General features: G+C 41.3%; 1 protein-coding gene across 1 annotated transcript in view; it reads right to left on the reverse strand.

The window, feature by feature from the left end:
• The window catches only part of PRUNE2 (prune homolog 2 with BCH domain), a gene marked incomplete at both ends in the record, with an annotated part of 232247 nt that overhangs the window by 156113 nt on the left and 54422 nt on the right, over positions 1-21712 (reverse strand). The window contains one exon of the mRNA XM_080911149.1: positions 20230-20324. Coding sequence (XP_080767275.1) covers positions 20230-20324 — 95 coding nt within the window. The remainder of the gene's footprint in view (positions 1-20229; positions 20325-21712) is intronic.

Consider the following 21712-nt stretch of genomic DNA (forward strand, 5'->3'; position numbering starts at 1 on the left):
AGCCTCCTGTGTCCCAAGCATAATTCCAGGGAATGGGAATCCAGATAGAAAGGCCAAGCCAACAGCATGTCTGTACTCAAAGCAGGTCACACTTCTCAGGGAAGAATGTGGTAAAGCAAAACAGGTGTTGTGGTGTAAGTTCACAAGTGCTCCTGCAGAAACAGAAAACCCTATGTACATTAATTTTAGAATTCATATACAATGTCTGGAAAATCAGAAGTTATATTTACTTTTCTATTGATGTTATGAGTCAACCTATCAAAGAAAAGTGTCTTATTTGAGCTTATGGTTTCAAGGTTAGAATTCATGGTGTTAGAATACAGGCACAGTGTCAGGGGCAGCTGAAAGCTTACATCTTGATCAGCAAATAGGTGTCAGGATGACAGGAGCACAAAGGTCCTTGTGCTCATTGATAGCACCAGGGCAAGCAGGAATGCTAAATGAACAAGGTTGTCTTTTCAAAGGAAAACACATGTGACCTCTTTTCTCCTCGGAAGGTTGGGGATTCAGGAGGCTAAGAGCCTAAGTGACCCTTGTGCTATAGGTAGGGCCAGGCCATATCAAGCTGTCAATCTCTAGAGCATCTTTGTCTTGAACAAAAGAACTCATTACCCATTAAACAACAGCCTCTCATTTTATCCTTCATCCAACCCAGCACCACCCAGTTTCTAGTTCCAAGAATTTGACTGCCATAGATAACATATGTGGGTGGGCTCATACAGTATCCATATCTCTGTAATTGGCTTTTTTTTTTTTTACCTAGTATAAGGCATAAGATCTGTCCACCTTGTAGCATGAGAGTTACCTTTCTTTATAAGGCTAATACCACATGTTTGTGGTGTGTGTGTGTGTGTGTGTGTGTGTGTGTGTGTGTGTGTGTGTGTGTGTATGCCACATTATGTTTATTCTTTCATCTATTCATGGCTTCTTGGGTTGCTTCCTATTTAAATAGTGCTATCATAAACACAGAAACACAGTGAACAATTGTGAAATGTACAGAGTCAGTTTTGAAGAATTTACCATAAAGAAAAGAAGCTAAAATGTTCCGCATTGAAACATTCCTAGAAATCTATTTTAGACTTAATCCATCAACAACAACTCAGCCTTTTATATTATCTCTATTGCTATGAGAGCATCTTTAAGCATGTTTCCTGACCACAGAGTTGAGAGGTAACAGCCCTCATACTAAATGGAGTAAGTAGAGGTAAAACCTTTCTTTTCTTGAACTTGGCTTTCTAACTCTTCTGTATCCATAAAATAATGAGATTCCTAAAAACTAAGATCAGGGGAGACCCTGAGGAAAAGTATCCAAAATGCTACCTTGCCTGATCCAGATTTTGCAGATTTACCCACACAAGTCATCATGGAAAGGAGACTATTTATGGAGTAATGAAAACAAAATGGAAGATTGGTGATTTTTCAATGAATATTCATGAGCAATCATAGATGTGACACGAGATTTGATCACTACGCAAAACCCATGTTTTCATGACTGAGCGTACAGAGTGAAGCTATAGATCTGGAAAAGAATATTAAGTAGGAACGGATATGAGCTAAAGACAGTTTTGAGGAAACAGGTAGAGTATAATTTGTTCCAAGTTAAACGTAAGAGAGGGTGTGTTGTATCATGGAAAGCCCAGGAAAGGAACGTGTTTACCAGAATACTGAAGCAGCCTGACTCTCTGAGCGTATTAAACCAGGATGGCTAGACAGTAAAAGGCCCAGTCCAGTTAGAGAACAAACAAAAGAAATGTTGATCACTGTGGATACTTTTATAGTTGGCATAAAATTTAGTTTCAACTATTTTAAAATCAATACTACCTTGTTTATCACTATTTACAATTCACAAATACTGAAACATGGCATACAAAATATTTTAGAGAGCTGAATGCCCTCAATCTGTGAAACACTTCTCCAGGGCCCATGTTGTTAAAGAGGCTCTTATATGTCTGACATTCACCTGGAATAGGAAGCCATGGTGACAGAGGATGCTCGGGCATTGGGGAGTGTTAGAGTCCCAGCCCCGCCCTCTTCCTTCCTAGCAAAGACATGATTGATAATTTATTTGGAAACAGAGAAGCACAATGTAAATGAGGTGATTTTTAATTGTCACTTATGGATGGTGAATGATAATTTTCACATTGCTTTATGTCATTTATGGGAAGTAAAAATAATTGAAAATAAATTATTATTTTGATAAATAATAATAAAAATAATTAATAATAAATTATTAATAAATTGCCAAGTCATTTTTTCACCCTTTATGTTTACCTTTAAACATCATACCAGTGCTATTATTGTACGCTTGGGCACTGGACCACTCCTGTCCATACCACTTAGTGCTTCAGAAAAGGGAGACTCTGTAGCTGGCCTGGCCAGGATCTGCCTCTGTGACAAGCTTGACCCTCTGTTCACTGGATTTACAGGGTCACACAGGCTGTATCTACTTACGAGTCTTTCCTTGTATGTTCGGCTGTTTGCACTCACTGTCAAGCAGTGGAAACAAACACTGAAAACATATGAATACATTACAAGATCTATTTTACACTTAACACTTTTCAAAAGACACCTCCTGCTGCTCAAGCCCAAGCCCCATAAACATCTCCAGTAAAGCTGTGATAGAAGCAAAAATAACAACCCCAAAATGACAGATCAGCCAGATAGAGTGAAAGCAAAATAGTAAGAACTTCCACGCCAGACGGGGTCACATGCACGTGCCCACCAACTTCCCTGCTTTTGTAACTGCTTATAAAATGGGGACTTTATTAGTATTCAAGAAACAACTATGATTGAGACTTATTAGCCAAGGTCTAATACTTATCTGATGTGTATGTTAAGTGCATGATAACTTAACACATCAAGAATATTACATCAAGACGACTTGAAAGCGAAGACTGGCTGCGTGCAACTTTGGAAAGATTTTGCTCCTTGAAAATAATAGTTTCTCAAAGAGTTGATTAGAATAGATTCTTAGAAGAATGTATTTACCCCAAACAGTAGACAATACTTGGAATAAGAAATAGATCTAGAAAATTTAACATGGATGCAGATTTCAATATCTCTTACCAGATTATCTCATCAGCACCTGTCTCTAATCAGCATCTTGACTATCTTAAGTTGATAAAAAACATCTTCAGCAGTCATCAATGCATTTGAAGATGAATAACTATAGCTTAAAAAATTATCAAAACCATTTAGAATAATTTTATACATTAATGCAGAGTATGTGTCCATGTATTTAGCCTCACCAGATTAGAATTTATTTTCATTTATCAAGGTATGACACATGTAATGATAAACTCTTAGGAAACTGCCCCATGGGTTCGGTATTGTCCAACAGTTTCCCATGATTCAGAAGGTCCCTACCACCTGCTTTCTGTAGCTATGATTGTGGTAGGAGGAACTAGAGAGAAAAGCAAATCGGCAAAGCTCCTTGGTTTTTTTGGAAGCCATCCGTGCTGTGCTGAAGCAGAGCTCAGCATCTGACCTAGGGCATCAATAAAACAATGAGAATGGGGCTCTTTTGGAGGCACATAAGTGTCATGTCATTAATCGAACTTGGATCGTAGCCTCCTATTCTTATAAGATGACAAATTAACCATATGGCTACCTCAGAGATGACAAAACTAAAATACATTAACTCTGTGGGGTAAATACACCCACAGGCGAATGTAATATGCTGACATTTTTAATACTAATTGAAGCTGATTGATTTACGTATTCTACGTTCTCAACTCTACAAAATGATGTATTTAATGTTTTATTTTTAAACACAATTAAAAAATAATATATAAATATATACATACTGCAAATGTAATACAGATAACAAATTCATTTAAGCCCATTTATGCACATTAGTAACACACCATGTGGCAGAAAGGCTAGGACTACAAGAAGACCCCTTGGCGATTTATTTTATATTAAATCCCTAATGGCCTCTTCTTATTTTTGCAAAAATATGCACGAAAGTCCAGACTATGCAGCCATTGAAATGAATGGTTATTTATTTGCTAAACGAGAGCCCTATGTTTAATGTTCCTTACACATAAGGTATCTGGGAAAGTCGCATCCTACAGTTCCATACCCCATTTATTTTACATACCCTCACTTCTCACAACAGGCAGCACAAAGATCTCTCTGAACGGCACTGTAAGTTGTTGTGGTTTTTGTTTCCAATGCCATTACTGGAAGATTATATGCTAACATGTTTACTTGCTTTTTTAACAACAAAACCAAATTTATAGACCATGTTGGTGCTTGACACAGACACAAATACAAAATGGGAGAAAGTTTGCAAGTGTCAAGAACAAAAAAAAAAAAATCAAACAATGGACAAACAGCAAAAGTTCAAGCTTGCAAATAAATTTCTATTAAATGCCAAAGACCAAGCTTCCCGTAAGCAAATTTGTCTGAAAACAAAATTACTGATAACTGGCGAGTTCTAACAGTGTGTTCTTTGGTTTTCAAAGAACAAAGGTCCTTTCTCTCCCTTTGTATTATAACTTCAAATCTTTTCCCTGTAGTAGTTTGAAGTATTCAAGTTGAACAGGACACACTTTCCAAAAATGTCACCTCATTGCAGGTTCACACATCCAAAACATGTCCCTGTGAGGAGCCTTGGAGTAGGAAGTAAAATAACTGCTGTGCTTCCTCCCTGTACTGTCCCCATCTAAATCCAGAGTAAGGAGAAAGAATTCACTCAGATGCAGCAAGTGTGGAACTGGGAAGGCTAAGCCCACGCTCTTCATTTTAGAGAAAGAAGCTCTCCTTGTCTATGAGGCACACGACAGTCTTCCTGAGTCCCTCTGTCTATAAGGTACATGGAAATCTGGTTTTCAATATCTATGGTTTTACTTCTACAGTTTTCACTACCCTGCACTCAACTATGGTCTGATAAACATAGGTATTTTCAGAGAATAAGCTACACTTATTCAACCTTTACTACAGAATACTGTTGTTACTGTTTAATTCGGGTGTCAGTGACAGTCTTTTACTATACTCACTCATAAATCAAGCTATCATGAATGTGTAGTGTGTGTGTGTGTGTGTGTGTGTGTGTGTGTGTGTGTGCCAAGTATCCAGGGTCTTGAAAAGTTATGTATGTATATCTATACATATATACCAACAAAGCAGGAGTTGGTGGTGTGGGTGTATAGTCATGATGTAGAGCTAATTCTTGCTACGATCCTACATAAAACTTTTATTAAGCCTTATGCTTTCTTTTTACACCCTTAGTTAACATTGCTCTCATGATTGCTTCAATATAATGCTTAGTAATCTAAACATCCAAGCCCATGCCACAGGCACAGGTACAATCGTGCATAGAAGTTATGCTTTGCCCCTTTCCCAGTCAGGCTCATTACTAGATGAGGAAAATACAGTCTCCCCTTCAGCACTTCTTTCCTGGTCCTTTCTGCTCCTCATCAATAAGCTAACTGTCATTTGAGATGTCATTGATATGAAGCACAGGAAAGAGAGTCAAAAAAAAGGGGTGGTGATAGCCTTACTTTATGGATGGTACAAATGTGAGGGTTCCCTGTTCTTCATTGTCTCATATGACTTGAGGGGCTGAGTCAATCCACACCTTCCATCTGCTTGTTCTCCTAGACAGTTGCAATAAACTACCAGCTACCTCCCTGCTACAGTCAAACACTTTCCCTTCCATCTCTCTGTACCCAGGCAGTTCCATACTTCCACGGTCCTTAGGAGATGGTGTCTCTCTTCTTTTCTCAGCTGAAATCATTTTGGGTTCCACTTTAAAGTCAGCCTCTTGGATAATGTCTAAGGAAAACTCATTTATTCGTTTATTCCATATGTCCTTGCCAGAGCCCCAGTCTGACCCATCATAGATTTCTATATCTATTCCATCTGTTTTCTTAGTTTAAGGGCTTGGTCTAAGTCTAGAATGCTAGATAGTTATTCTGGAACTCACTGTAACTCATAATTCTTCAGCATAATTTTTCATTTTTTAGGTTGATCTCTCTTCAATTTATTCACATGAGAAGCACATAATTTAATATTTCTCTCTTTTATCAACAAACTTCAGTTACTTTCTTCCCATTGAGATGGTGAGAGTTTAAAGCTATATACTTTCTCTGAAGAGTTTGTATCCTTATGCTATAATTTGATGTAGAACCAGATGGGACCTTTGTAAATGATCAGGACATGGGGACTAATCCATTCATGGACTAACGGGGTTAGCTCAAGTGCTCAAGTGGCTTCATTATAAGAGTCTTTCTCTCTCTCTCTCTCTCTCTCTCTCTCTCTCTCTCTCTCTCTCTCTCTCTCTCTCTCTCTCTCTCTCTCCCCCTCTCTCTTTCTCTCCCCCCCTCTCAACTATCCCTCACCATGTTATTGGTGCCTGCAATCTCATAAGAACCTACTCTTCTCAGGGAAGACTAAGCTGATGATAAACAATCTACTTCCTCGGCCTCCAGTACTGAAAGCTCAATTAATTTCCTCCCTAAATTACCCAGTTCATAGTACTCAGTTATGGCAACAACAACAACAACAACAACAACAACAGAAAAGTGGAGGTGTGAGGCCTCCACTTTCGCATACCATGGTATTCCAGGTGATCGGCTTTCTTGCTAGTTCTCCTGAAGCACTGAACTAAGGGTCCCTGGGCAAGCCCTCTCCCACTTGTCCTGCAGACCTGGTCTCCACCATCTTTTGTCCTGCTCCCTGCCACAGACAAATGCTCCATGCAAAACACCTAGAGCTTCCTCTGGACTCTAAAGTCTTGGGGTTTTTAGCCAATAAAATATCCCAAGAGATGTTGGGAAGAACTTGGCCATTTTGTCGTCAAAACTCTCAAGGCCACTTTCTTAAGATCCTGGACAGTTCTGTCCTCCCTTCAGCTCTAGAGTGTGGGTTAATGTTAAAGTGATATGTGATTGGACAGTGGAGAGGTAGGCGAAGGAAAAAGCTAGGAAAATGGAAGAGGAGGAGAGGAGAGAGAGATTGAGGGAGGAACAAAGATAGAGGCAGATTATTTATGTTTCTTTCGGTGCATTGCTTCATAAATAAGGTTATTATGAATGTTTTATAAGGGATGAAATTGTACAATATCATTTGACTTATAAAGGTTAGCAAATTGTATTATACCTATAGGATCGGAATAGTTTGGTGTGTTCTCTGATGTGACAGAGTTGGGATGTGTGTGTCTAAGGCTTGGCAACAACACACCAAGGCAAAGTGAGTGAATTAAGAGTGAGAAGAATGTCAACATTATCTCTTTCAAGCTTAAATTCTATGACACCATAAATAAATACAAACCCCTCCCGTTTTCTTTGTTTCTCAGGTTAGCATGAACACGCGTAACCTAGCCTTTTAAGTATCTTCTTTCTCTCCACAATTCCCTGCTATGAGGAACCCTTTGTAAATCAAAAAAAAGTTTTATGAATATCTTCAAAGTAGGCTGTAAAAACCTTCGGTGCTACTGAAGACTTGAGAGTCAGCAAAGAGAAATGGAGCCTGGGACTCCAACTACATTTCCAAGACTAGATCTACAAGGTTGATCAGTCGAAAAGCAAGCATAGTGTAGTTTTATCACTATCCTTTCCCAGTGTGTCTGGCTAGTAGAAACCTCCAAGTTAGCTCAAGAACATTCAATAGGACGGTAAATGCCCATACAAAATCTAGACAGCTAGCACATTTAAAAGGTACAGATACTTCCAGCTTTCTGAATTGCTGTGTTCCAAATCTGTGAATTAAGTATCCTGGCTTTAAAATGTCTGGGGAAAAAGTACTGGACATGTTCAGACATTTTACCCATCACAATTCCCTAAACAATATGGTATAGTAATTACTGACATGATGTTTATGAAGTATTACATGTTGACAGTAATCTAGAAATCTGATATATATGGAAGGACGTGTGGAGACTATATGGAAATTCTATCCCACTGTGAGTTGACTATTTCTGTGTATCCCCAGAGGATCCTGGAGTTACAGGGACAGGAACAAGGGAAGCTGTGCATGAAAAACTGGTTAAGAAAGAGACAGACCCATTGGCAAGCACTGATAGATATTTTTCAACTTCTCTCATCTGAAGGTGGGATATCTCTCCTTATTCTCTCTAGAGTGATACCAATGACATGTTTTGGTAGATAGAACATGTGAACCCTGACCTCGAACATTTTTGCTTCTAGTATATGGGATGGGTTCTCTTTTCCTATGAAGAAGCCACATGGAAGACCACATGGAGTGGAGAATTGTTACCCAGATTCACCATAACCTTCCAGGTGAAGCCACAGCCACATGAGTGAGAACAGCTGGTCCTAGCCATACTTTGCACTCTGATTGTATCTGTATGATTAGACTCAGACAGAACCAGAGGAATCAAGAGAAATGCTAAACTGTTAGTCATACAGAGCAGTTAACAAACAGGAACTTCATTTGTTGTTGTTGTTGTTGTTATTTCATAGGCCAGAGCATTGCATCCACAGCTAATTCATCTAGGCAGTTGAAAAAAAAAAAGCCTACCAACCATCCACAGAACAGTTATTTTTTAAACCCCCTTCATGACCTATCAAAGAACACTAAGGATAAAAGCGGCCTTTAGAGTCAGATTCTCAGCTTGAAAATTGACCCTGTGATTTGAGATCATTTGTTTGCCTTCACTGTCTTAGTTTAATCATTTATCAAAGAATTTTCATGCCCCACGTAATAAAGAGCTGAAAGCCTTAGAACCTGAAAGCCTCCTCCCTGAAGACCAGTTTTTACAGTGCCTGTACTGGCTTGGTTTTGTGTCAACTTGACACAAGCTGGATTTATCACAGAGAAAGGAGCCTCGGTTGAGGAAACGCCTCAATAAGATCCAGCTGTAAGACATTTTCTCAGCTAGTGATCAAGGGAGGAGGGCCCAGCCCATTGTGGGTGGTGCCATCCCTGGGCTGGTAGACCTGGGTTCTATAAGAAAGCAGGCTAAGCAAGCCAGGGGAAGCAAGCCAGTAAGTAACATCCCTCCATGGCCTCTACATCAGCTCCTGATTCCTGACCTGCTTGAGTTCCAGTCCTGACTTCCTTTGGTGATGAACAGCAATGTAGAAGTGTAAGCTGAATAAACCCTTTTCTCCCCAACTTGCTTCTTGGTCATGATGTTTTGTGCAGGAATAGAAACCCTGACTAAGACAGTACCAGAAGGTATTCTCCAAATTGACTACAAGGGAGGCAATCAACAGTCCTACCCAGATGAAATGCCAATAAACCATACCAATGACCAGCATGTCGAGGTACAACAGTGGCACTCATCTTGTAGCAGTAACCAACAGCTGTCTAATTGGACTTAATTCTACGGAAAGCAGGGGGGGAATGCCTGGTACTGGAAATCCGCTCAACCAACTACTAAAGGCTAGTGAAGTTATTCATTTGGAGGACAACCTTCTATTGTCCACTTGACTAGACCAGCCCAATCCTAACTGCAGTCCATGTTCCTTTGCTCATTTCCACAGATACCCCTCACTCCTCAACAGGCTTCTCGGCAGCAACAGAGACCACCAGAAAAAAAAATTATGACTGGTCAAAACACAGAGAACAGCTGGTCATGGGGCCAACCACAACAGATGCATCTGCAACCAACATCTGTAGTTACAGTCCTGGAGAGGTGGAGGCAGGTGGATTTCTGAAGCAATCCTGAAGACTGGATTGCTGTCCGGCCAGCCTAGCAGAACCAGTGACACCCAGGATCGGTGAGAAACCCTATCTCAATATAAGTTAGTGACATAAGACGGACAGTAACAGATGTTGACCAACGTCAACCTCTGGGCTACACCCACAATGTGCATACAAATAATTAAAAATTTTTGGTCAAAATAAGCAATGATTCTGATATTTATTCAGTTCTTCACTTGAAAAACAAAAGTAGTGTCAGATTCACTTCTACTTTGTTAGCAATGAAATTAACTTCTGTCCAAAAATGTTTTCAATGTTTTACATAATTTATTGTACTATTTAAGAAGGTCTTACCGTATGTCAGGGCCATCTAAGTATCTGATACTGTTAACCTAGTCCTCAGAACAACCCTCTGAAGAAAGTACTGATAGGTCCCCATCTTACACACAAGATACACCAATGCTAAGTGACCAGCTACAGTTAAGGAGCTGGTAGTGCCCAATCCATGACTTCAGCCCAGGAACCCTGACTCCTGGCTTATTCCCCACATCCCTTTGTGGGTGCCATTGTGGTCTTGGTACTAGCATATTCTAGAGGTAATTAAACTTGGGAAAATGTCTCATATTAGGAAATGGAGTATTTTTGACTTGAAGATTTAAGATGCAGAGTGAGAAAAACAAATTACATTATTCTGGAACATTCATTCATTTCATTGTCAATAATTGTGTCATAACCAGAGAAGTGCCCGCAGGGGAGATAAGAGACCAGCCTGACATATTTGTGGCACCTTCACAAACCTAAAGAATCTAGAGCTGGGTCTAGGAAAGGCCTTGCCAATTCTGTTTCTGTACATGAGTAGATTTTCTTTATAGTCAGGGGGCATTGGCCAAGCACTTGCTGTGCACTGCGGGCTGGACAGAGGCACACACTTTGTGATGTTTGTTACCTTTTCCATCACGTCATTTCGAATCCGAGGAAGCACATGATGCTTGTAGTTTCTGTGACCAAAGAGGAGCTGTCACTTGGTTTTGGCATTTGAAACTCCTGGCTCATTCAGTGTGACTTCATGTTTAACGGCGTCCCATTCTGATGCTGTGTGAAAACAGCTCTATAAGGAGTCTTCCTAACCTTTCCCGGTGCTGTGGATCTGCCTCTGGTGGAGTGAGGGCTAAGGATGTTAACCATAATGCAGGGTCCAGACTCTGTAGGTCCCACTTCTGCTGCATCGAGTTCTCTGTGCCTCAGCAGTGGTTTCACCACATGGTCTGATCTTGGTCTGCATTTGTACCCTTGGCTCCCTTCCCAACTCTTCTGACCCCAACTCTATCACCCTCTTCTTTTCATTCTTCTTGGAGGTTAAGAATCAACCCCAGTTGGTTGAGCCCCCAGAGCTCCCAGAGACTAAACCACCAACCCATGGAGTACACATGGAGAGATCCATGGTTCCAGCAACATATGTAGCAGAGGACGGCCTTGTCAGGCATCAACAAGACTAGAAGAGGAGAAGCCCTTGGCCCTGTGAAAACTCAATACCTCAGTGTAGGGGAATGCCAGGGCAGGGAGATGGGAGGGAGTGGGTGGGTTGGGGTGGGGAAACACTCTCATAGAGACCGGGGGAGAGGGGATGGGATAGGAAGATTCCAGAGGAATAACAGAAAATGGGATAACATTTAAAATATAAGTTAAAAAAAATAAAAAGTTTAAGAAGAAAAAATAAGAATCAACACTGTAGCCTGTAGATTTTAATCCAAATTGGCATGAGGACCAAGCCATTCATTCCCCCAGGCTCCTGTCTAGCTGCAGCTTATGCTCTCCCTCATCTAGACCAGCAGTTTTCAATCTGGGGCGTCAAACGACATGTCCACAGAGGTTGCTTAAGACCATCAGAAATATCAAGACGTTTGCATTCAATTCACAACAGAAGCAAGGGGCAGTTATGAAGTAGCAATGGAAATAAGTTTATGGTTGGGGTCACCACACCATGAGGAACTGTCTTAAAGGGTCAGGGCATTGAGAAGGTTGAGAACCACTGATCTAGATAGAACACGGGAAGACCTGTATCTTACACTATCCTCTGCAGGAAAAAAAAAAACAAAAAAACAAACAAACAAAAAAAAAAAAAACAACCCTCATTTACATACGAACTTCTACATGCCTTTCACAGTTTTGTTTCAAATCAATCTGGGCACATTTTTCCACTGTGTGTTCCTCTTTCAAATCAGACTCTGTGTTTCTCTGCTATTTGTATCTAATGATTGCGACCACTGGGAACGAGCAACCATTTATAGACACAGGAGGAGTGAGACCAGGGCATAACAGGATTGAACCTATACTCTGGGCACATAATAGCTACTCAGCTAATGTTTCGTGAAAAAAGTCTGTGTTAATGGGTGAGCGAGCACATGAATGGAGTGTGTTTGTGCATTCCAGCCATCCTCTTCAACACCATTGCCCCAGGATGCATCAGTTACTGGGTTGTAGGCTGAGATGGACCACAGGTGGATACAATGCCAGTTAAGTAAGAGCTTCTTTGTGTGAGCTCCACAGACAGGTAGACACTAAATGACTGTTACAGTTCAGGTTTTGGCATAAGAAGGAAGCGATCTGAAGTCCAGAGAAATGAGGTGTGTCTGGCATGAGAGCTTGTGAGGAAAGCTGAACGTGGATGTCTTGACAGTGCCATAAAATGGAATCTTAGAGCAAACGATTGAGAGGCAAAAGACAGCCACGGTGCTTAACACCAGAAACGACTTTTAGGGGTGGCTTTCAGAGTCCATGGCACCATGGACTTATTTATTTCAAAGCTTGGTTTTGGGATGTGTGCGCGCAGTGAGAAAACCAAATGAAAGGCACCCCCAATCCAATAAATTTATGGCTACATTCATGACATGTTAGATTTATTTTATTATATTTGTTTTCAAGGTGTGGGGTGTGTGAGCTGAACACAAGTATTCTCTTTTCAACTCGAAAGCAAAGTAGGATAAAAGCCCAGGGTGAGACCTGATACACAGAACTTTTCTAGGCTCACAACCTGTATTCCCTTATTACCACTAGGCGGCATCACTGGCCTATGTGTTCTCTTAATGCGGCCAGGACAGCACCTTTCTTTTTCAATCATTGGATTAAGGATCAGCACAGGATCTGAAAGCCTTTGTTTGACCCTTCCTGTTTCTCTGAGTCGATATATATATACATACATACATAGTGTACCAAAATACATTCTCATTACTTAGAGAACTACCTCTTTATTTGCACAGAGGGAGAGGGGCATCTAGCTTTAAAACATTCTCCTTTTGTCTTTTTGTGTTTGTTTTTGTTTCTCTTTGTATCCCTGGCTGTCCTGGAATTTACTCTATAGACTAGACTGGCCTCGACTTCAGATAAAACCCACCTGTCTCTGCCTCCCAAGTGCTGGGATTAAAGGCCTGCTGTGTTTTAAAGAGATTTCTCTGCCACAAGAAGAGGAACACAGTTCCTTTAGTTTCGAAACCTGTTTTTCCATGACAATTTGATGCAATGCGGTAATTAACCATTAAAACATTGCATGTGCTTCATCAGGAATGTTCCAGTCAAACTAATTTAAACCAGGGTCAGGTCTCTAGAATCAGCAAACGAATTCTGAAGGCAGATGACAGGAAAAATAAACTAAAGGGAAGGTAAGCAACAGATGCTATTAAAAGTAACTCAGGGCAGCTCAAACTGGTCAGAGTACATTCCTAAAAAGGCAATTAGCCAAATCCTTTCAGAAATTAAGCCATCAAAATGACATTATGGTACACTTAAAAAATGTATTTACAGAGCAAAAGAGCAGCTATGGAAACACTGCATTGAGCCTGGAGGGCTGCCTTTCTCTGAGGAAATATGGAGAAGAAAATTAGATCCTGAACTAAGAAAAAACTTCAAATTGTCACAATAGATTTAGGGTGGTGCTGTTTCTGAATCCCCTCTGTGCTAAGTGGAGAAATCTCCAGTTAAATCACTTGGTTGTTTCTGGTTTCTTTGTCAACTTTGTCATCGTGTATGGTTAGATGACAAAGTCCCCTTTTCTGAGTACCAGCGGATGTTCACAGACTGTCAGTGGCTGGCTGGAGCCCTTGCTGAGAACATCATCCTTCAGGATGGCTGGCAGTGACACCCCACTTCCTTCAGGAGTAGAGGAACAGTGCTCTGCACCCCCAGAAAGAGATTCTAGAAAATGAAATTGCCTGCTTATTCCTCTTGAGGGTCTAGAAACATAAAATTCCGTCTATAAAAGATAAGGGGGGGGGCGCTGGAAAAATGGCTCAGTGGAGAAAGTGCTTGGTATACAAGGGGAGGGTTCAGATCCTTGCCAAACAGGCAAATGCATGGTGGGTGTGGCCACCTCCCTGACCCCAGAGTTTGAGACTCAAGAGAACCTCAGGGTCAAGCGGGCATCTTTAGAAGTTAAGCTAACAAACAAGGGGGCCAAGTGAGAGATCCTGCCTCAATAAGATGGAGAAAATTAAGGGAGACACCCACTGTTAATCTCTGACTTACACCCATACACTCACACACCAATACATTTGCACACACATATGGAGTAGAAAGGGAGGGACCAAAAACATACACAGTAAAAGAAATTTTAAAATATGAAAATACAGGTTTATGAATGCATTTGAAATGCCCTCAAATAATGTACCCACCCCCTAAATGCAACGCTGAACTAAGAAGAGAGGCCCCAGATGGGAAGAAAAGAGTCATCAGCCTACTTTAACCAAGCACCCTTGGCATTTTGATGATAAATTTTTAAAAATGTGTTTTTTCTTAAATGACAGACTTGCAGTGGATAGAAGGAAAGGCAGCAGTGTCCAGGCAGAAGTGACCTGGAGGATTGACAGGATCTCAAGGAAGAAGCTGGCAGAGGCCAGTGGGAAAGTGTGCAGAATCTACTCTGAAGAGAAGAAATGAAAACAAAGTAACAGAAAAGCCCTGATACAGCTCAAAGGGGTTGTGAGTCCTCTCTGGCACAGGCCATCTTGGTGAAAGCTTACAAGAAAGGTTTACAGTCCCAGACACAAGGGGGGGCTGTGTATCTCCATCTGCAGAGAGGCAAGCAAAAGGGGGCAGAAAATAGGGCATCTTCAGCTTGAGTCCCCAGTAGCCTTAGAGGCAACCACAGTAGTGGTGTTTGAGCTCAGTGAGGAAAGATTACAGGCCAATTATCAATGCTCTCTGGTACTTTCAATATGACCAGACTCTTAATCCAAACTCAAATCAGCAGCTGCTGAAATGTAATGATGCCCTTGCCCAAAGTTCATGAAACTAGCTAAGTAAACTATGAATATCATAAATTAACTTTCTACTTTTTCTTTGATTATTTAAAAAAAAAAATCTATTCACTGGCTTACCTTTATAAAAGTTATAAGCACTTCAGCTCTGGTATTTTACTAAGGGATGTACTTTTCTACATATTGTTGACAAGTGCCTCCTTACAGGTCTAATGACTTTTTGCATACATCCAACAACAAACAGATTATTGGCTAATACCCTCTGTGGACAGAACATTTAAGAGAAGAAAGTTTGTGTTTCATGACACAGCACTGGGTACCAGAACCAAGTTTGCCTGCTCCAGTAGATTGTATGCCAAGCCAGCTACCTCCATTTCCTACCCACTGAGTCTCACAACCCCCTCCCCCCTCTCATCAGGGGTCGGAGTCAGAGCCCCAGTGGAGTGCTGGCACCATGTTGTAAGGGGTGGCAAGAGATGGTTGTCAAATTTTAGAAAATATGCAAACCCATTATTTGCAAATTAGAAACAGCCATTAGGAAAATTATCTAATTTAACCTAATAGATTTCTTAAGCTTGCACTTAACACCACTGTGTTAAGAATTAAGTCTCAATATTAATCTCGGAGAGATGCAAATATTAAAATCATAGCAGGCAGAATGATGGCTGGAAAATGTAAAAGGGGATCTGACGCCACTTAGGGAAACCCATTGACAGGGTAGAACTAGATGAACTATATTTTACCAGTCATTAATGTCCGTTTAGGATAGGTAAACTAAAGAAAAGATGTCAGTTAAGATACGCACAGCTCCAAGTTGAGTTCTGTTGAAACAAAATAAAATTCAGTTCTAATGTATTTTGAAGCACATCTTTTGCAGACTTCGAGCTGCGCTGTAATTTTAATCAAAGGCTCATGTGCTGAAGGCTTGGTTTCCAACCTGTGACATCTTTCTTCTCTAGACATTGACTTATGTAAGGTATTTCACTGCAGTGACAAAAAGGTGACCAACATGCTATTGGTGACATATTTTTACCATCATCAGATGCATCCCTTAAATAGAGACATCCTCCCTCCAGGAATGGCTCATAGCTATGAATTATTAGCTTGAAATTGATTGCAAATTGAAACACACGCCTCCTGTACCTCACACAGACTGAGTCTTAACATCCTTTCATACACAAAAGTCATCTAACCATTTTGTCATTTGCTTCAACCCCCTTGGGATTCTTCAGCACAAGAACAATCGAGTTCAAATACCTCGGTTGTACATGGCTTTGTTGTTTGGACATACAACCAATGTTCAAGAGTTGCTATCAGTGTAGAAGAGCAACTCTGTATAGAGCCTCTGAGGTCCGGGCCTCATCGGCTGTAGAAGTTAGAGACACTTTAACCAGAGTAAATCACATTTTCCTCTCGGGGTTCCGGGAGCAGGATTAATGCTTGGATATTCTCCCGGAAGTTTCTGCCCACACTGAGCATGCTCCATCACATGCAGGTGTCTTTTATAGTAGCCAGGAACTGCTGACAGACGCAGACTCCGAAGGAGATGGAGGAAGTCATCATTTAGAGCCTGAAAGTGCTGGGGCTGTGGCTTGGCAGAAAGTATGCCTGGCATACATGAGGCCCTGATTTGATCCCTAGAAACATCCACACTCAAAATTATTTCTTCAAATGAAAACAGGGTAGAACGTGAAAAGCACGTGTCCCTATGTTTCCATTGGTTGGGTTAAAAGGCTTGAAAAGTCATTACTTTCAAAAACACTTCAGTATTTATTAACATTTTGAAACATGTGCTCATCAAAAATGTTTTCCTAAGCAGGTTAGTGGTGGCATACTCTTTTAACTCCAACATTTGGGAGGCAGAGACATGCAGATCTGTGGGTCAGAGGTCAGCCTGGTCTACAGAGTGAGTCCTAGGACAGCCAAGGCTACACAGAGAAACACTGTCATGAAAAGGAAAAAAGGGGGAAATGTTTCCAATAAATAAATAAAACACACAAAACCCTATGCCTTTTATAACAAAATAGAACAGGTCTTTCATTATGTCTTTAAAAAATGTAAGCTCAAATAATAAGCAATGTCTAAAACAGTGTAGACTTTAGACTGGCTTGCTCAGTCTTAAATCTCCAGTCATGATGGACAATTTACATTCACCAAGTGTAAATAAAGATTCCCTCTCGTTAGGGAGGAGTGGAACTGTGGTCACGGATGGAAAGCGCTGGTGTTTCTCACTCTGCTGTGCTCAAAGGCACTTTGTGGGCAGTGATGTAATTTCAATGAGTAAGTGAACTGAATCACTCCACCAGCATGCAGCCCAGAGTTCTCTCCCTCGTGTTGAAATAGCAGAGCTGGTCAGGAGACGTCCCCCAACTCCCCGCCCTATAGACAAATTTCCCCAGAGAACAGCCCTGTAGACAAATGGTGGAGAACACCAGCTCTGAATCTGGATTAAATGTTAGGAGCTGTGATGATCAGTGTGTCTCACACAGAAAACTGATGTGCATGTGGCAGCCGCAGACCCGTGCTCATATAGACAATCTTATTGGGCGCTTCATTATCTTGAGCTTTCTGAGAGAGCTCATCACAGTGCATGCTCCCCTCCCCCCCGCCCCGGAACCCTTGTCAAACCCTGAACTGGACACACTTAGAATGGGGCTGTATTTGGAAACAGGATTGTGATAGATATAATTAGATGAGGTCATTAGGTGGGATGTGGTTCATTGTGACTGATTTCTTAAAGCTCGAACAGGACAGTCAGGACACAGAGCCACATACAGAGGACAGAAGGCCGGAAGATAAGGCCAGGAGTCTAAGTGATGCTTCTACAAGCCAAGGAATATTGTTTATTCTCACAACCTTCAGACAGCACTAACCTGCATCTTGGTCGGAGGCCTTGAGCTTCCAGAACCGTATAACATATTTCTGCTGAACTGTACAGTTTGTGACAGTCATGGCATAGTCCCTTTCCATCAGCCCTAGCAGGTGTCTCTGGACATGATCGAAGAAGAAGGAGGAGGGAAAGAAGGAAGGAAGAAAGGAAGGAAGGAAGGAAAAAGGGAAAGATGAAAAAGAAAAATCCAAGAACAAAGCAGTGGTAGAGAATTTAACTAGGAAGCATAAAGTCCTGAGTTTGGTCCTCAGCAGTGTAAAAGTAAACAAATTTAGAAAGAGATAGCAATCAGATATCAAACAAACCACAAATAAATATTTGTGTTAACTAAGCACCTACTATGTGCACACAATTGTGCCCAAAAGTTGAAGACATGTCAAACTACCACCTCCAGTTTTAAGAAGTCATTTAATTATTATTAAATATACAAAGCCAGTTCCCACTCAATGGAATCCATAGTACACAGTTAAATCCTTGGGGTGTCTGTCATAAAGACTGCTGCCTAAGAGCTCTGAGACTGGCAGTAAGAAACAGAGGGCCATGAGGTGCAAACCCAATGTGACATGTCTGGGAGAGCAAGCCTGGTTTAGAAAGCTGTGGAAACATTGAGCAACTATTCTAAAACACACATAATAACATTTAGGAGACTCTGGTCCTGGTTTTTAAAGTGAAGTGTCTGAGAATTAGAAAGGAATTCTGAACCCTAATCCTCTTCAAATAGAGTTGGGGATGCCCTAGGGGGAAATATATTCTGCCTTTAACTATGTGTGGGATTTCACTGCCACACTGGATTAGTGAGCACTTTCCCTTCCGAGGAAGGTGTAGCATATTATGGAGGGGTCCTTGTTTCATCCCTCGGTCCTTACGAACATCAGCACTCTGGCATAAATGCAGATGTGGTGTTTAACAACATTCCGATTTACTTTCAGCTGGTGAAAGGCTCAGAGGTACCTGTCCATATACACAAATGCCCTCGCTGCTCCCAGGAAATCACACAGGGAGTCCAGAATTATACTTAACTGCCTGATTAATTGCTGGCCCTCCGTGGAAATTACTGTTGAGATTAAGACCGTCATTCTACCCCTGATTCTGCTGGATAAACACTTACAATTTAACATATTTGACAGAGCCATTTGTATACTGTATAATACAAATGAAGGTGTTTTAAAGCAGTAGTAAGTGTATGATTTCTGTAGCCTCAAAATAACTCACTAACCACGGACAGTTTCCTGAGCAATTAGAAGATGTTCTATGTTAATTTGGGAAGGAATTCCAAACAAGTCATTTAAAACCTAATAAGATGCCATTAAATGAAGGGGGACAGGGGAGGGGGAAGCTAAAGAAAACCCTAAGGCTTGAACCAGTAGAAATGATTCTCAGAGCTACTGACCCTTGCAAGATCCATGTTTTGCTTTGGTTTCTAGAAAAGAGGCAGATTTCTAATTGAAGGTGATTATCTAGTTAGTACATCCCAAATTACACACATGTCTTATATTGGTTCACACCCACAGCTAATTAGATGGAGCATTTATCAATCTGGAAGTCCATGGAAACTGTTTTATTGATCTGCACATTGAAAGGAAGCTCCATCTGCTTGGAGGTGCGACCTACAGGTACTGATGACATCACAGATGCTCACGTACATCTGTGAGCTAAACTGTGAGGCTGATCCACCGGGCATGGATTCAGAGAGAGGTCACAGAGCAAAGGTCTTCGTTTGCTCTTGGATTTTGTAAATCGTGGACACCAATATGTGTTCCAGCCTTTCCCCAGAAATAGACACACTGAGACAGTCACCATTATGAAGAGGAAGACCCAAACAGCAGCATACCATTCTAAACACAGATTCCTATCAGTCAACCTGGTCTCCACGCACTTCTGAACTACCTGCTTCCAATCAAAGGCCAAAAGCCTGACTAAGGAAATAAAAGAAAACGTTGGTTTCTTTAAAGTATAAACTTCCACAAAGACACAGATGTGTCTCTATAAAATGTAGCTCCCATTAGTTGGGTTAATTCAGATTAACACACATGTTGTTGGAACCCCCAAAGTAGAGTAGAGGTAATTTACTAAAGAAAGACATAAAGACGGGGTAGCATTCATGCCAAACCATTCATCAGCCACACTAGAGGGCTGAGGCTCATGCCAGTACTGGAGTTGTGTTGTCATTGCTGAATGTTAAAGTGACATGTGTCCAAATAGCTTACAAAGGCCAAACCACAATATGTTTGCACAGAGAAAATATGCAAGTGAACCTAATCCTGTATAGGTAAAACATGCATACACCAGCCACGTGGAGGGGTGTGGTTATGGTTTTGTTTTCTGAGATGAGGATACAGGCCTGGCAGTTTTCCACCAACCCAGACACTCGAGGCAAGCTTTTATCGTGACTCACACAGCAGGACGTTGAACTTCCGATATTCAGATGGCAATTGTATGAAATCTCTTTTGGCTGGGAAAGCACCCTGCCCTTACCTCCAGGGTCATGTTTACAGTGCTGATGGCCACTTTTATTTCACCGTCTGACAGCTCCTTTAGGTCTTTCAGCATTGTTTGCTCAAGACTTAAACCTGTGGATAATGAAGGGAAAAAATTATACCTGGAATCTCTCTCTCTCTCTCTCTCTCTCTCTCTCTCTCTCTCTCTCTCTCTCTCTCTGTGTGTGTGTGTGTGTGTGTGTTAATAGGTTATTTTAAAAAGTTGTTCTACTAACCTCAACGTTTTAAAGTATCATTTTATTTGTTATAAGCACACACTAAATCAAAAATTACATTTGTAGCAGCATCTATGTCAGGTACAATGCAGGCAAAAAACCAAAAACAACTTAACTCTCATGGGGCAGGACACTTACATGGGTGGGGGGACAGGACACTTACATGGGTAGGGGGATAGGACACTTACATGGGTGGGGGGACAGGACACTTACATGGGGGGGCAGGACACTTACATGGGTGGGGGGCAAAACAGTTACATGGGTGGGGGGCAAAACAGTTACATGGGTGGGGGGCAGGACACTTACATGGGTGGGGGGCAGGATAAAGGAGCAAATGAAAGATGCAGTGGTCAGAGACTAACACCAAAGGCAAGTCAGGGGCAGGAGGGGCTTGGACTAGAGAAGAGAATCTTCCAGCGAATGGTATCACAGCAAGAACCGAAATGGGAATGCCTGTGCAGTCTTACATCCTTTTTTTTAGCCCTAACTGTTCTTCCCACTGACTAAACCGAAGACAGTCAAGAGAGCCTGGAACAGGCCACACTTGGGTGCCAGCCTCCAATGCCCCATAGTAGGTTGGTTGGGGGAAGGAGTGGGCAGCTTCACCATACAAAGTAGCTGAGAACTAACATAAAAGGCCAGATTGAGGTGATGCCCCTAGAATTTTATAATTGCCAGTTTAATTTTACATAAATTGTACTTTATAAACTTCATAAAACTATCACAATTGAGCCAGCCATGATATTGAACATCTGTAATTCCATCATTTGGGAAGCCCAGGCAAGTGGATTTCTAGGAGTTCAAGGCCAGCCGGGTCTCCAGGCAAGCAAGCCAGGTTACATAGTGCTATCCAGTCAAACACAACAACAACAGCTCTCTTATTTGAGCTGATCATCCCTGTAATAATCTCTGGCAGTTGTGTTATTGAATTCCTATTTGATGGCAGAAACGATCTAAATTGAATACATTGTTGAGAACTCTAGAGTTGTAGATGGTTGACCAAAGCGTTTCAATGAACGCTATCACAGACAAACAAGAGCAAGGTTGTCCAAGTGTTTGCCTGGCCTTTTCTATTGACGGATTCACTATGGAGCTATGTAAAGCACAGGCATTCTTTCACAATTATGAAGATGGTCTAGTGTGCTCCCTGTCAGGATGGAGCGTGCTGTTCATCACAGCAACATGGGGAACAGACATCAGCTCAATATTCCTCTTGGATTCAGGGTCAACTGTGAGCTGATTTGA

The sequence above is a fragment of the Micromys minutus genome (genome assembly GCF_963924665.1).
Source record: "Micromys minutus genome assembly, chromosome: 2".
NCBI lineage: Eukaryota > Metazoa > Chordata > Mammalia > Rodentia > Muridae > Micromys > Micromys minutus.